Genomic DNA, 14,238 nt, shown 5'->3' with positions numbered 1-14,238 from the left:
TGCGCCCTGGGCCAAAGGCAGGCGCTAAACCGCTGCGCCACCCAGGGATCCCTGTTGTTTGATTCTATGTGCTTTTGACTTTGGGGTGACCAGCTATGTAGGAATGTGTAACGCCCTATGTGGGCCATGATCTGTCCCCTCAGACTGCCATGTAAACACATAAGTAATCACCAAAAGTAACTTTTGCAAAGAGCCACGAAAGTGGTGAAGCAAATGAAGAGCTCTAGCATGTGAGAAAGTGGGTACATTGAGGCCCCAGGCAGTTGAAGGAAGCTTCCTGGAGGGCAGTAGGCTGAAGCTGGGTAGCAAGGGTAGGACTCAGATGGGAAAAAAGGAAGGGGCCCCCAGGCCTGGGAGAGTCCATGGTGAGCAGAGATTGAGCAGAGAGTGTGCTCGTGAAGCCTGAGGCCACTCTAGAACCCCCTAATGGCAGAGGACCATGAACAGACACCTCTTAGTGTCTGGGGCCATGATCCGAAGTGGCCAACAACTAAGGCAAAGTTTCTTGTAGATCTTATAATTTAATTGTTTTAAAAAAAATCACATGAACTTTGATTTGCTCTTATTTCCCAGTGCTTAGCCTGGAGCCTGGTGCAGAGTAGGTGAGTTTCAAACATGATTTTAATAGCAAGAACTTTCTGTGCAATCTTATAGATGTTTTATGCTGTAAAGGGGACTCCCTGAGACCCAGATAGCTTGCCCCAGGGTCAGTGAAGTTGTGAGCTGGGTGACAAGGGAACCGGGGAGGTGACAAAGTGGGCAGGGTGGGCACCTGCTGGAGAATTGTTCAGGGGCTCAGAGGGGCAGGGGAGTGTGCAAAGGGAAGGGTAAAGTATGTCAGGGAACAATCCTTGGGAGGAAAAATGCACTGCTGTAGAAGAACTGTCACTTCTCTCCTCAGGGGTCCTGGGTCTCCATGCCCTGGAAGCGGGCCGGGCAGCCCTTTTCTACTTTATATACAGTTTCTAAAAGTTCGCTATGTAGCACTACATCCACTCACAGTACAACGTAACACATGAAAGTTGGGCACAAGAATAAGGCAGTTAAAATACAGTTGGGAAAACAGGCGGACATTCATGGGATTACAAGGATAAAACTGAATGAGGGGGGACTGGGAAATGCTATTTTGTACCACTGTGCACTCTGCCTACCTTTCCCCCAGCTCTGGGTAAAATCAGACGATGCTGCTGAAGGCTGATTCCGGGAGCTCTAACCATTAGGAGTAGGGGGTGCACACATCGCAGTCTCCCTGAGACCCCATGGGCCCCCTCCTGCTCTGCTCAGTCCAAGTGGAGGAGATCTGGTCATCCCTTTCATTCCCCTTTACTACTGACCCCAGTGATCAGTTGGTCTGCCTTTCTCAGGCTAAAGAGTCCCGGCCTTGGGAGGCTCCTTGTGGGACCTTCCTCAGTGAGATACAGCGTCCTCTGTCTCTCCCTGAAGCACAGTGACGTCCCTCCCACCTGCTGGCTGGGGACCCACCCCCTCGGGCCTGCCTACGCGCTGCCCATTCTCTCTCTGCCAAGCACACGTAGCTTTTCCAAGGCCTGTCTTAAAATAACCAGGAAATGAACATTGATGCTAATGGGAAAGTGAGTGAGAAGGAGTCAATAGAGTCACGAATTAATGTGATTCTCCTCCCAGGTCTCTATTTGCATTTTAACTGTGATTAGGGGGTAATTCCCATTCTGAGGTTGTGGAGGATGTGTTTTTTTTACTAGGAAGCCTTGGGAGACCTTTTAGATCACAGCTCATTCAGCCCACGATCTGGTCTCCCCATAGGAGCAGTCATTCCTGCTTGGAAACGCTGAAGTTGCATGGTGGGCTCAGTGGGGTTTTAGCCTTCCTTGTGTATGCTGATTGGTCCCCAGGAGGGTTTTGAAATTTAGGAAGCTTCTGGCTTCTCATGTCCTAAATGATGAGGTACTGTTTAGAGGATGTGGCATTCAAAGAGAAGGTGAACAGTCCGATACCTCTGGTGCCAGCTACCCCCACTAGGGCTCTGATTTAGAATCGGAGATGTGTGGCCTGGGGGGAAATGTGCCAGTAAGGATCTCTGCTACTCGCCCTGTCCAGGGGGGGTCCTCACCTTCTGCCTCCACTGAATGCCTAGCAGAGAGCCCATCATTCCTCCGTGAAGGAAACCCCAGCAGGGCAATGCTGGATAAATTTAGTTTCTGATTCTGAATCTGGGAGTGGGGCAGGGAGGACGGCTAATGGGCTCTACTTTCAAGGTGCTGTTCGTCTCTTGGAGAAGTTATCATGATAGACATCATAAATAGACATTTAGGGTGGAGCAGAGTGATTTCTATGAGCTTGCCAATCGTTTCCAGCTGGTTTTAAGTCCCACCTACGGGAGACTCAGTGATGCCCAACCAGGGATGGGTCCACCCCCTGGGCTCACTTGGAAGCGTGACTGAGGAACTCCACCAGAGCTGGGTGACAGGAGAATCAGGGACGTGACAAAGTGGGCAGGGTGGGCACCTGCTGGGTGGGGGGGCCCGGGGATGCCAAATTTCCACAGTAAGGAACTGCTCTATGCAAAATTGCCTTCCTCGCTTTGAAATGGATTTTTCAATACTGGTACTTAAGGAGGAAAAATGTTGCGTCCAGGAACAAGAGGGAAAGCCAAAAATGGCACACATCACTCTTTCTTTGGCCCGTTCCTAGTCCCATGGTCCAAGGTCCAGACACATGGTCCTGTGTGACTTATGAGGGATATGTATGACGTGGATAGCTTCCTCAGGTCTGTGGGGGCTCAGTTGTCTGGGCCTTCCTGCCTGCCTCAGGAGGTGATGTTGGAGTCATGTTAGATGAGATGGGAGATGACCAGCTCAGTGGCCGCACCCTGGGCTTTTCTGGGCCTGCCACTGACCCCTCCAACTCACTCCCTGAGGAGAGCCAGCTGCCTACCTAAAGCCATTATACTAGATGTAAGGGTGCTTATTTCTCATCCAATGTTTTCTCCTAAAACCGTAATAGAAGAGAGAGGGTCTGACCACCACTGGCTTCTCTACTTTATCTGACTTAGGGAGATAAGCTTAATAAATCAGAATACTGTGTTGGCTGGGGGCCTGACAACCGGAGAAAAGTGATTTTTTGATTCATGGGTATACTCACTGTCTGTGCTCTGAACGTCAGCATGGCTTCAGTTTCTGGAAGCGAGAAAATCCATCTGTGCAATAGACTGCCACACTTAGCCCGAAACCTGCTTCACTTTTCTTGATCCCAGCTCCTAAAGTTAGAGAACCACAAACAAATCCTTAAGAAATAGCCTTTGCACAGACTCTTGGAAAACAGCTCTGGGAACTTTAGATGCAAGGTAGGTAAGCTGTGCTCATTAAATGTGTCACCAAGGGAGCCATCATGTGTTATTTTAAGCTGTACTTAACTATCTGCCAGAAAGCCGAAGGGGAGAGGAAATGCGGACGATACAGCGACACAGCGACGACGACTTGCCTTTCCTCAATTGGAGGAAACAAATGGGGACAGAGTCCTTCAGCTGTCTTAGCCGGAGTGGCTGGGGCTGCCCTGCTAGGTGTGGTGCGGCAGGCCCCATTGTTTAAGCTGCCAAGTCAGAGACAATCTGGGACCTTCTCATTTTGCAACCTGTTGTTAACTCTTTCCATAGATCTGCCCCCTAGTACCCCCTAGCACCCCTAATACCTACCCCTTAGCACCCCAGCACCCCCAGAGCAGGGACGCCCTCTGCCTGTATTTGCAGGGACTCCCTCTGTCTGTATTCTCAGAGCCTAGAGTGATGCGGGGGCCCAGCTAGGGTTCTGAGGTTTCCCGAATAAATGAAGTTGCAGACTAAAGTTCTCCGACTTTCGCTTGCACCCCAAGGGCTTGTCATCGGAAGGGCTTGTTAAAACTCGGATTGCTTTGCAGGTGGGTACTACCTCAGGAGTTTCTGCTTCTGCAGACTGGGAGACTGGGCCTGAGAAGGTGCATTTCTAACAAGTTCTCAGGCGGTGCTGATGCTGCTGGTCCCTGGACTGGACCACACTTGCAGAACCAGAGCAGTGGGCTTGCTCTTTGTTAGCGTAACTAAAGGCAGAAATGAGGAAGCCTCAGGCAAGTTGGTGTTTGGGGAAGAACTCTGGACTTGGAATCTGAGGACCCAGGCTTGAGTCCCAGCCTTGCTGTCTGTGGACAGTGGGGCCTTGACAAGTCCACGGAGTCTAACCTCTGTAAGTCCATTTCCTCCTGGGACCACCTCATAGGCTAGAGTGGGGGTCAGAGGTGGGTATGTATGGGAAAGGGTCTGTAACTCTGTTACAGGGCTCTGTAACTCAGAGCTCCGACGAAAACATAAGTGTTCTTACTGTAGGAACATGATTTGCTTTAGCTTAGGATTGATACAGGCCCTTATCACCTCTTAGGAGCTGAATTAAGAAATAAAACTGATAAAAAGATGACAGATATGATGGGGAAATAGTAGAGATACAAGCAAAATGATGCAAGCGGATTTCCAGACAGGATGTCACAAAGCCCTAAACTATACATATGTGTCAGGAGGGCTTGGGAAACAGGCATGCGTGCTAGGAGAGTGTGTGGATGGATTATTAAAGAGACTGGCCCCTCCTCAGGAGTGGGGGCTGCCTGGGCTTTGAGGAATGCTCAGGATTTGGACTGAGGAGGGCAGAGAGAAATGGAGGACAGACCCCTCCACTGGTCATAACTGCCATGTGCCTGTGGGGACAGTGGGCTCAGAGATTGTGCGAAGGCTATGGCCAAGGGACAGGCCTGCAAAGCCAAGCAAGGAGGAGCAGCTTCTCTTCCTGTGGCAGGAAGGAAGACATTAAGTCTGAGATCATGCATGTGGATGCGTGTGCTTCAACCCCAGGAGGGCCATTGTGTAGAGATAGACCTGAAGAGAGGAGGACAGGCCGGGGTGGCAGCTGTGGAAGCGAGAGCATCCGTGAGTGATCTGCAGGAGAAAGGGCTCGATAAAGGATACAAGTTTGTCAGTGTGGTTTGGAGTTTGAAGTTGGGTGGCTGGGAGGATGGTTGAGCAGACAGGGAGGACGGGAGTGGGGTTACTGCGGGTGGGGGGTGGTCAGGTACTGTGGGGAGAGCTGATGGATTTGGTTTGGGATATTTGATTACATCACATGATGGCAGGGCATCAGAGTGAGAATGCTGTTAAGGCTTTCAAAGCTATTGGAGTGACAGGCCGAAGTTTGGGTGACAGGCCAGGAAGGGGAATCTGATCGTCTGTATCATGTCCTCATCTTGGCTCTTTTGAGAGACGAGTGATTACCTGTGACATCACTGGCTGGATCCTCGGTGTTTTCATGCCCTAAGATTGTCCTGCTGAGTCCAGAGCACGCTCACCAGCTCAGTGGCAAAACTTAGACGTTCACTTCTCTCATCTCTCCTCTCCTGCAGGGGATGCTCTTACTTACCACAACGGATGGAAGTTTACAACTTTTGACAGAGACAATGATATTGCCCTCAGCAACTGTGCCCTGACACATCATGGTGGCTGGTGGTACAAGAACTGCCACTTGGCCAACCCCAATGGCAGATATGGAGAGACCAAACACAGTGAGGTAAGTGACAGGTGGATTTTTTTTTTTTTTTTTTTTTTTTTTGTCCCAAGCTCTGCTCAAAATTTTCAGTTCCCAAAGCGACCATCTCCAGGCTGATTTGGCTCCGCATCTCCTTCTGACACTTCCAGTTAGGGCAGTAGGGCTCTTCTCTAGGCTCCACGGCCTTGAGGGCAAGGCCTCCCCTGCCTGTCTGCTGCAGCCCTTCCCCCTCTGCATTCCCACAGTGCTATACACTTACTTAGCATAGGTGGGTGGGAGCCCAGGCTGTCCACTGCTGGATAGACAAATAATATGGATTATGCACCATTTGTTTACTGGTTCACACATGGACACTGTCTTAGTAACAAACACCATAGGTTGGGTGACTTGAACAACACACATTGATTTCTCATAGTTCTGGAGGCTAGGAAGTCCAAGATCAAGTTACCAGCAGATTCAGTTCCTGGCAAAAACTCTCTTTCCATCTTGTAAATGGTGGCCTTTCCACTGTGTCCTCATATAGGAGAGAAAGAGAGAGAGAGAGAGAGAGCACTCTGGTCTCTCCTTTTCTTATAAGGGCACTAATCCTGGGGTGCGGGTGCCTGGGTGACTCAGTGGGTTATGTGTCTGACTCTTGGTTTCAGCTCAGGTCATGATCTCAGGGTTGTGAGATCAAACCCTGTGTAGGGCTCTGTGCTCTCAGTGTAGAGTCTGTTTGAGATTCTCTCTCTCTCCCTCTCCCTCTGCCCCTTCCTCCTGCTTGTTCTCTCTCTCTCTCTCTCTCTCAATAAGTAAAATCTTTGAAAAAAATAAGGGCACTAATCCCACTCTCATGATCTCCCCTAACTCTAATTACCTCCCCAAGGTCTTCCCCTACTCCCCCTATACTATCACACTAAGGGTTAGGGCTTTAACATATGCATTGGGGGGCTGGGCACAAACATTCCATTCATAATTCTTTCTAGATTTTCTCCCAGTGAAACCAGGGCTATTTTTCTCAAATCCTCTGATCACCAGGAAAACAAAGTCTTTTCTGCCTTTGATCAGACCTACCTTTGGATCCACTTCATCCAAAGCCACTCAGGGTCTACCCAGAGTAGACCATTAGTCTCTCCACTTCAGGAGGTGCACACAGGACTGAGAGTTCTTGATGGCTACTCTACCCTTCCTTGCTCTGAAACTTGGCTACTGATGATTTCTCAAACCTCTATGACCTGTGCACATCACCTTGACTCCTTGGCCAGATGTGGAGCCTCTCCTGGCTGCTCCCATACAGCCACTTGAAAATGGCATCTTTGTTCCTGCTCATCATTAATCCATCCCCTCCAAAAGCTCCTCCCCATCTTGGGTTTCTATTTCCGGGGTCTATTCTAGCCTTCAGGAAGCCACCTCTCCCCAGAACTCACCTAGTTACCAATATTACTGTAAATATTAGCACATCTCAAGTCCAGGTACAGTTTGATTACTATCAGGCAGCAGGGACTCCCAATCCTTCAGTGATTTTTCAGAGGGAAGAAGAAACATTCCCCCCCGGGGAGGCCAAGGAGGGTGGGTCCATGAATCATGGTGGCAGCTAGTGGGCTGACTCAGGGAAGCTTGCGATCAGAGATCAAATATTTGAAATGAACAGCCAGCATGCCCTAAAGCATCCCCACATTTGCTAATAAAAGACATTCATCTGGTTAATGTGCTTTTCACAGTCTGCAAGGCATTTAGCTTCTTGTTTATTATTTACCTCACAAATTAAAATACATAAAATTGGTCACTTGGGCTCTTTATTGGCCAGGTTGCAAGGTTATTAAGTGAATTAAATATTATTGCGCTCACCAGTCAAAAGACATAAAATGAAATTTAGTTTTCAGCAGGCTATTCGTTACCCCAGAGCTGGTATCTAAACAGCCTAAATTGAAAATGATTTTACACGATTGACCAATTAATATGTTTATTTTTTGCCTTTAATTTTTTGGAAAGGAAAAGAGCGAGGCAAAGATAATGTGCGCATTGCTGGCCAGGTTGACACCCTGTTAGCTTTGCGGCTGCTGTGGTCTCCTCGTCCCCTGGGCTCACATCACATCCTCCCAACCACTGGGGTGGGGGTGGGGGTGGGGGTGGGGTCTTCCAAGTCATCAGCCTGCCAAACCTCGGCTGCCCAGCAGAGGCTGTATGTATCTAGCTTGGGCTCTCTACTTCCCTTATGACAGATAACTACCCCAGTCAAGGCTCCTCTAATTTTTCTCTCCCCTAAGCAGAGAGGGAGTGGTTTCCTTGACAAAGAAGCATTCCTTTGTATCGCAAGCCACCCCTCCTTCCTCCCAAGTGCCTCTTCTTTATGCTGGCTTTCTTATGTAGGGGGTGAACTGGGAGCCATGGAAAGGACATGAATTCTCCATTCCTTACGTGGAGCTGAAAATCCGCCCTCATGGCTACAGCGGGGAGCATGTCCTGGACAGAAAGAAGCGGACACTGGGAGAAAATTCGAGAACGTTCTGATGGCCTATTGGAGCAGTTGTCACATGAGACAAGACCAGCCCAGGGTGGGGCTGTGAGGGCTTGGGGCAGGGTGGGTAGTGGTGACTGGTTAATGGAAGTTTGAGGGATGCTCCTGGCCCCTGGTTTCTGAGATGGCTGGATAACCTGCAGGACAAAGCATGTTATCAAGCTTCAGACAAATCAGGTTACTTCCCTATCACCTGCGTTTTTGCCCATCTGTATTGGGGGTCTGAAAATCAGCCAGTAGTAGCATATGAGGAAGACAGCACTGGACTACAAGGTTTTTCAGTCTATCTTTAGTAACAAATATGTGAGATTGGAGGGGGGAAGAGGAAAAAAAGAATCATCTAGCACTTCACCAATTGGAAATCTCTGGAAATTGGTATATATATTATATATATAAATATATATAAAGCTCCTCTACTAGAAATCTTTTCCTTAGAAAAAAAGCACCAAGGAGGGGTTCTCTTTGATGGCCAAGGGGCTAAAGTAGTCTGATGCTGGTCACCTGCCATTACCACTGGGCTTTGAGGGAAAAGCTGTAAACCTCCCCCTGTTTAAAAAATGCTAGTGTTAGGAGGAAGAGTACAGGGAACCACGGGGACCAGGATGGATTCCCATCTTGCTAAGCTCTGACCAACATGCTGGAGACCAAGCTTCTGTGTTACTATTCTTCTCAAGAGCCACCTTCCCACCTATTTGCATAATCACTTTCATAGATCTACATATGTTGTGAATAAATTCTCACTCATTTCAACTTTAAATAACTTGACTCTTGATGATTGATTCCTCCTGAAGAGTCTTCTATGACTCCCTTTCACTCCCTCAATCCTCAGCCCTGCTCCTGTCCCTGGCCCCCGACACCTTAGGTTTTCTGAAGGTGCTCCACAACAAAGGCATATTGTTTGAATGGGCACTTGGTCAGTCAGATCCTTTGGGCTTATTTTCCTGTCACTTTGGAAGGTTTTTCTATAGCGAAGTCAGTGATCATTATTGAAGTAACTTAAATTCCCACTAAAAAAAATAAAATAATAAACCACCTGATTAAAAAAAAATGCCTTGTGTTATTTAACTCACATGAGTGCACTTGAATTCTAAATTTAACCTAAGTGCATGAGAAGGTACAATTTGTGCATTATAATGGGATTTGGTTGGCCTGTGGTCTCACAGTTGCAAGCTGACGAACAATGGTATTTGGAATCAGGAGAGGTGAGGGAGTGGGAAGGCATGTACCCTACAAGCTGCAGTGCTGCTCCAGGACCAGGGAGTCCTTTAGTGCCTGTGGTTCTCCAGGCTCTAACCTCTGGCTGAAGGCGAAGCCATACCCTCAAAAGGATTCATGTCACCTGTGTAAGTTTTCAGCACCGCCCCCCAGCCCCACAAACACTCACAATGCCACAGTGACTGCTAGATCTGGTGAGGGTGGTCCAAACAAGAATTCAGTGAGGACTTGACATCTGCCTGCTTCTTCCCAGCAGTGTGCTCTATGCCCTGGGTGGGGACAGAGGTGCGATCGCAGAGGTGAGGAGCCAGACATTCATTCCTCCACTCATTCATTCCAACAAATGCAGATGATGCCCTGTTATGTGTCAGGTCCCGCCCTGAGTACTGGTGCTAAAGAAGTGAAGAAAGCACAACAATCCTGTCCTCATGCTTAAATTCTCTTGGTGGAGAGACAGACAATAAACAATAAATGTACCAAACCAGAAGTGTTAAGCCCTGGAAGAAAAATAAAGTCAGATTAGGAGGCAGAGGTAGAGGCAGGAGACAGCGCAGGTTTTCTCTGAGGAGGAGACGCTTGCAGAGACCTTTCCCTGTTTCTGTGGTCCTGATCCAGCTTAGTCAGGGCTGCAGCCTGAGCTGATTTCCTTGTTCTCTCGAACGTCCCTCTGCACAGCTTCCCAGTCCTGAGTCTTCTTGTCTTCTGCTGACACCAGGGGATGGGGGGTGGGGGTGGGTGGAATTCTCTCCTTGGTGATTCAGGAGGCTGGTGCTAAATCCAGCAAATGCAGGCTTTTTAGAAAAGAAGCACCTCCCTTGCACAGTGGATCAAGCCCCAGAATGATTCAGGGCCAGGGGTGGTGCATGGTGGGCAATGCTTTTCCAGTTTTGCCATGCTTGATAAACATGCTGGGTAAAGCACAGATTGCTGGGCCCCATCCTTAGGCCCTGTGACTCAGTAGGTCTGGGCCGGGGCTGCTGCCCTGCTGGTGATCACTCCTGGGGAGCTGGTCTCTCTGCTCTGGAGCTGTCTGTGATGCCAGCAGCACACCCCTGTCTTCACCCACTGCAGCGTTTCTCCACCACCCGCCAAGATCAGGAGTTGCAGGAAACTGGAGTAGTTTCTAGCATTCTTTTCCCCTGTAGGGGTCATGCTGCATGAAGGGATAGGCAGAGAAAACCTCAGCTGATCATTTAGGTTCTCCGTGGGGCAGAGAAGGAAGTGGGGAGAAACTCATCTTTAAAGGATATTTATCTGACCAAGGAGAACATCCCAGCCCCAATGTCTGTGCCTAACCTCATTGTAATGGGACCAACTCTGGCAGCCCCCACTCCGGTAGCTGAGTGTAGGCCCCGGGGATGGGTTTCTGGACAAATCTGCTTTTCAGAGGGCCACTTCTCTCAGAGTCAGGTTATGAGCCATCAGGGCTTTGAAGCTTATGGGGCAGTCCCTCCCCTTTGGGACAGACCAAAGGAGACAAAAGCTGTCAGGGAAGGGATGGGCCACAAGCCAGGCAGGAGGGCAGAAGTGTCACAAGCAACTGCTAAAGTTTCTGAGCCATTTTCTGTTCCATGCAAGATGCTGGCAGAGTCATCGCGGACAGAGCACTGGCTCTGCCCTCGAGCAGCCTGCGGTGTGGTTTGGGTGGACAGCTGTGTGGACAAACCGTGACAGCGGGAGCATGTCGGGGAGCGTGAATCGACAGGGGTATGGACTGACACCGCAGCCAAGCGTCACAGACGTGATGGTCAGCATTAGGTCTGGAAGGGTCTGACTTTGTCAGGGAGGCAGGGTACCTCAAGAAGAAGGAACCGGATGGCAAAGATGGGAAAGGGTTAGGTGGCGTGAAGCATGGGCGAGGGAGGAATGTGGTTTCTTGGTGGCATGCGGGGTGCTTGGTGGGGAGCCACGCTAGGGAGATGGGCAGGGACTTGGCCATGTGCGTGCTGTGGTTCTCAGCTTGCACCATGCATCCGAATCAGCTCAGCTGTGGGTATATGGAACCTGCTTCCCCTCCAGGGACTCTGCCTCAATGGGTCTCAGCTGAGTCCTGTGCCTTGGAGCTTTTCAAAGCTAAGATGCAACCAGCCCTGAGGATCTCTGCTGGGATGAATGAGTTGGGCAGTGGAGGACACTCACAGGTGCTTGAATCTTGCAGTTGCACTGGCAGGCAGGCTTGCATTGTGGAAACCTCCATCTGGTGGCAGGGTAGAGAATGGTGGGGAGCTGTTGGGAGTTTTGGGGAGGTGGTGGAGATTCACAGGTTAAGGGCTATTGTAGTAGACAGCAGCACCTAGGTCTGTGACAGAGATGGTGGGAAAGGGGAGAGGACACAGATTAAAGAGATATTTAGGAAGAAGGATCAGCAGGAACCGAGGGGGCTGGGTGGTAAAGAGAAGGATCCTTTCATGGCACAGCTTAGAGCTGGTTGTTCCTGACAGCAGCTTCCTCTGGGAATAGGGCCCCAGAGTTTATGTTTGTCACATGACATCACGAGCTCTGCTTTTTAACTTCGAATTCTCAGGGATTCAAGGATCATTAAAGCCAGAAAATGCTGAATGAGCCAGGGAGAAAGACTAAGAATGACTCGAGGGATTGTGAGCAAGGGGATGTCGGGAAAGACAAGGACCAGGTGTGATGTGGGCAAAGAGAATACTTGGTTGGTGGGGGAGAGAAATGCAAACAGACTTGCAGCAGGGCAGGAGGAAAAATGAGTATAAATAATGGCAAGCTGTGGGCAAAACGTATTCGTTTGCTGGAGGAAGTCCTCTGCTAACAAAATTTCCAAATCCTTCCCTTAAGCCATCCACCAGGGCGGTGAAGAGGATCAGGAAGGAGTTTCTGTCAATAAAGTGCACGGATCAATATGGCCAGGGCGCCGGACCCGCGCCTCAGACATGCTGTACCCAGACCGGCCAGGAGATGGCAGTGCTGTCCCACTGGGAGCACCTCCCTTCAAGGCCACTTCCCAATCCTCTATAAAGGGGGTCCTCACTTTTCTACCTTCCTAACAGGACCTGGAGAATAGGTTTGGGGGTACCGCTCAGCACCCAGCCTATGCTTGGTGGTGGTGTGGGTAGTGCACACAGCAGGAAACTGGGAAATGCCCTGAAGAGATTGTCCAGTGAAACCTGGACTCTGATCCCCCCAACCTGATCTACTTACTAGGCTGGTGCTGATACAGGAGATGGGTCCCCTAGCGTGATGAAAGGTGAAGAGGGTACCCCCTCTTAGGCCGTTCCTAATGTGTGAATGAATCCACTTCCTGAAGTCCTTCTGTTCATTTGTTGTTTCTATGGGGGAAATGGGGAATGGATTGAATTTCACCTCCTGTGTTACAAAGAAGTTAGGTTCCCAAGGTTAGCCCATAAAACTTGTTTATTCTCTAAGGCCGATAAATTGCAGTGCACATATAATGACAGAAATAGAAAACAATGGTATCGTAGTGTTGTCATTTAACTAAAGGAAGGAAATAAAATGGAGTGGAAATGGTTCTTTATTTTGGTGAGTGGAGAAAATTATGTTTAATTGGGCAGGGATAAGGAGGCGGGTGAGGCTTGCTATGGAACCTGAAGGAGACATCTGAGTACTCTGAAGCCTTTTGGGCAGAGCTCTTCATATATTCAAAAGGTTTCTGACTCAAAGGAAGTCCTGCAAGCCAACAGTTTCTGAGGAGGCCAAATCACTAGCTTGGGTCATGATGGCTGGTGTGTGGAAGGGGCACTAGGATAGGATCCTGAAGACTTAGGTTTCCATTCCAGGTCTGGGGGAGTTGCTTACCTTCTCTGGACCTCATATTCCTTATTTATAAAATGGGAATGACCTCAGTCCCTGATGTACTCTCTGCAAGAAGCCAATGAGATCCTAAAAGCACTCTTAGGTAATATGTAGCACTCTGGAATGGTAAGAGGGCTTGGATCTTTAGACTTTGTAACTTCAATCAAAACGTTTGGATTTTCTTTCTTCTTTTTCTTCTTTTTTTCCTTGATAGAGGTGTATCTCTAGCCAACCTTAAGGTGTAAGTGCTATGGATAGCCACCAATGGGATTATTACAACTCATAAATGGAAGAGAAAAAGCAGAGTGAGAAAGAATCAGAAAGTGTTTCCTTGGGGATGAGATGAATTGAGCTATACAAGAACCCTCTATGGCAGCATTTCCCAAATGGTGTTCCTCAGGACCCTTGCCCCTCCAGAGCTGCTAAAGAAAAAAAAAAAAAAAAAGAGGTTTCATGGCCAAATAGCCTTGGGAAAACTGAGTAAAAGGGAATTATATGAGTTTCTTTACTATAGTACCCATTAGAACCTTTAATATGATTCACAATTGCAGATCTCAAGGGGGTAGAGAGGGGAAGTCATGGTATTTGGCAAACTTATTTGACCATAGAATTTTTTTTGTTTTGTTTTCTGAGTAGATAATATTTGTCAAGGTGTGGTTCAGGGACTGCTGGTAATTACCTAGAGTGATTGTTAGAAGAGCAGGTTGTTCAGACACACCCTATGCTTAGGAAATCTATGAGAAGGGCAGGGAAGGACTGGGAATCCGCACTTGTAAGAAACACCCCAGTGGTCCCTTTTCCTTTCTTTGTTTCCCTAATCAATGCATTATTTAGCATATAGTATGCACTAGGCTCCAAGCTAGTTATTGGAGATAGGGTGTGAGTGAGATAGTTATTCTCCAGGCCTCACAAAGGCTAATTCTAAAGAGGATGGGAGGGGAGGGGAGTGCGGGAAGACAGGAACACACACAAGTGCAGCATAGTCTGATCTTGCGGTGATGGGGAAGACTTGTGTGGTCAGGGTAGCTTTCTTGGAGGCAGTGATGTAAAATGTGAAATATTTCACCAACAATTTGTAATGACGATTAAGACTTTGGGTTATGAAAATCCCTCATTTGTCAGATGAGCATGGCAATATTGACCCTGACAGATTCGTGAACATCACATAAAACCCAGTGAGTCTTTAGCACTTTTAGTTTAAAGCCCAGCTAT

The 14,238-nt window shown here is 48.6% G+C and overlaps 1 protein-coding gene across 44 annotated transcripts in view; it reads left to right on the top strand.

The window, feature by feature from the left end:
• The window catches only part of TNN (tenascin N), a 62,640-nt gene extending 53,846 nt beyond the window's left edge, over positions 1–8,794 (top strand). For all 44 annotated transcript variants that reach the window (XM_049112231.1, XM_049112218.1, XM_049112258.1 and 41 more), the window contains 2 exons: positions 5,395–5,558; positions 7,887–8,794. In XM_049112231.1, coding sequence (XP_048968188.1) covers positions 5,395–5,558; positions 7,887–8,027 — 305 coding nt within the window. In that variant the 3' untranslated portion in view covers positions 8,028–8,794. The remainder of the gene's footprint in view (positions 1–5,394; positions 5,559–7,886) is intronic.
• The last annotated feature ends 5,444 nt before the right edge of the window (positions 8,795–14,238 follow it).

This window comes from Canis lupus, chromosome 7, assembly GCF_003254725.2.
Source record: "Canis lupus dingo isolate Sandy chromosome 7, ASM325472v2, whole genome shotgun sequence".
NCBI lineage: Eukaryota > Metazoa > Chordata > Mammalia > Carnivora > Canidae > Canis > Canis lupus.
This window is presented reverse-complemented; position numbering and strand designations above follow the sequence as displayed.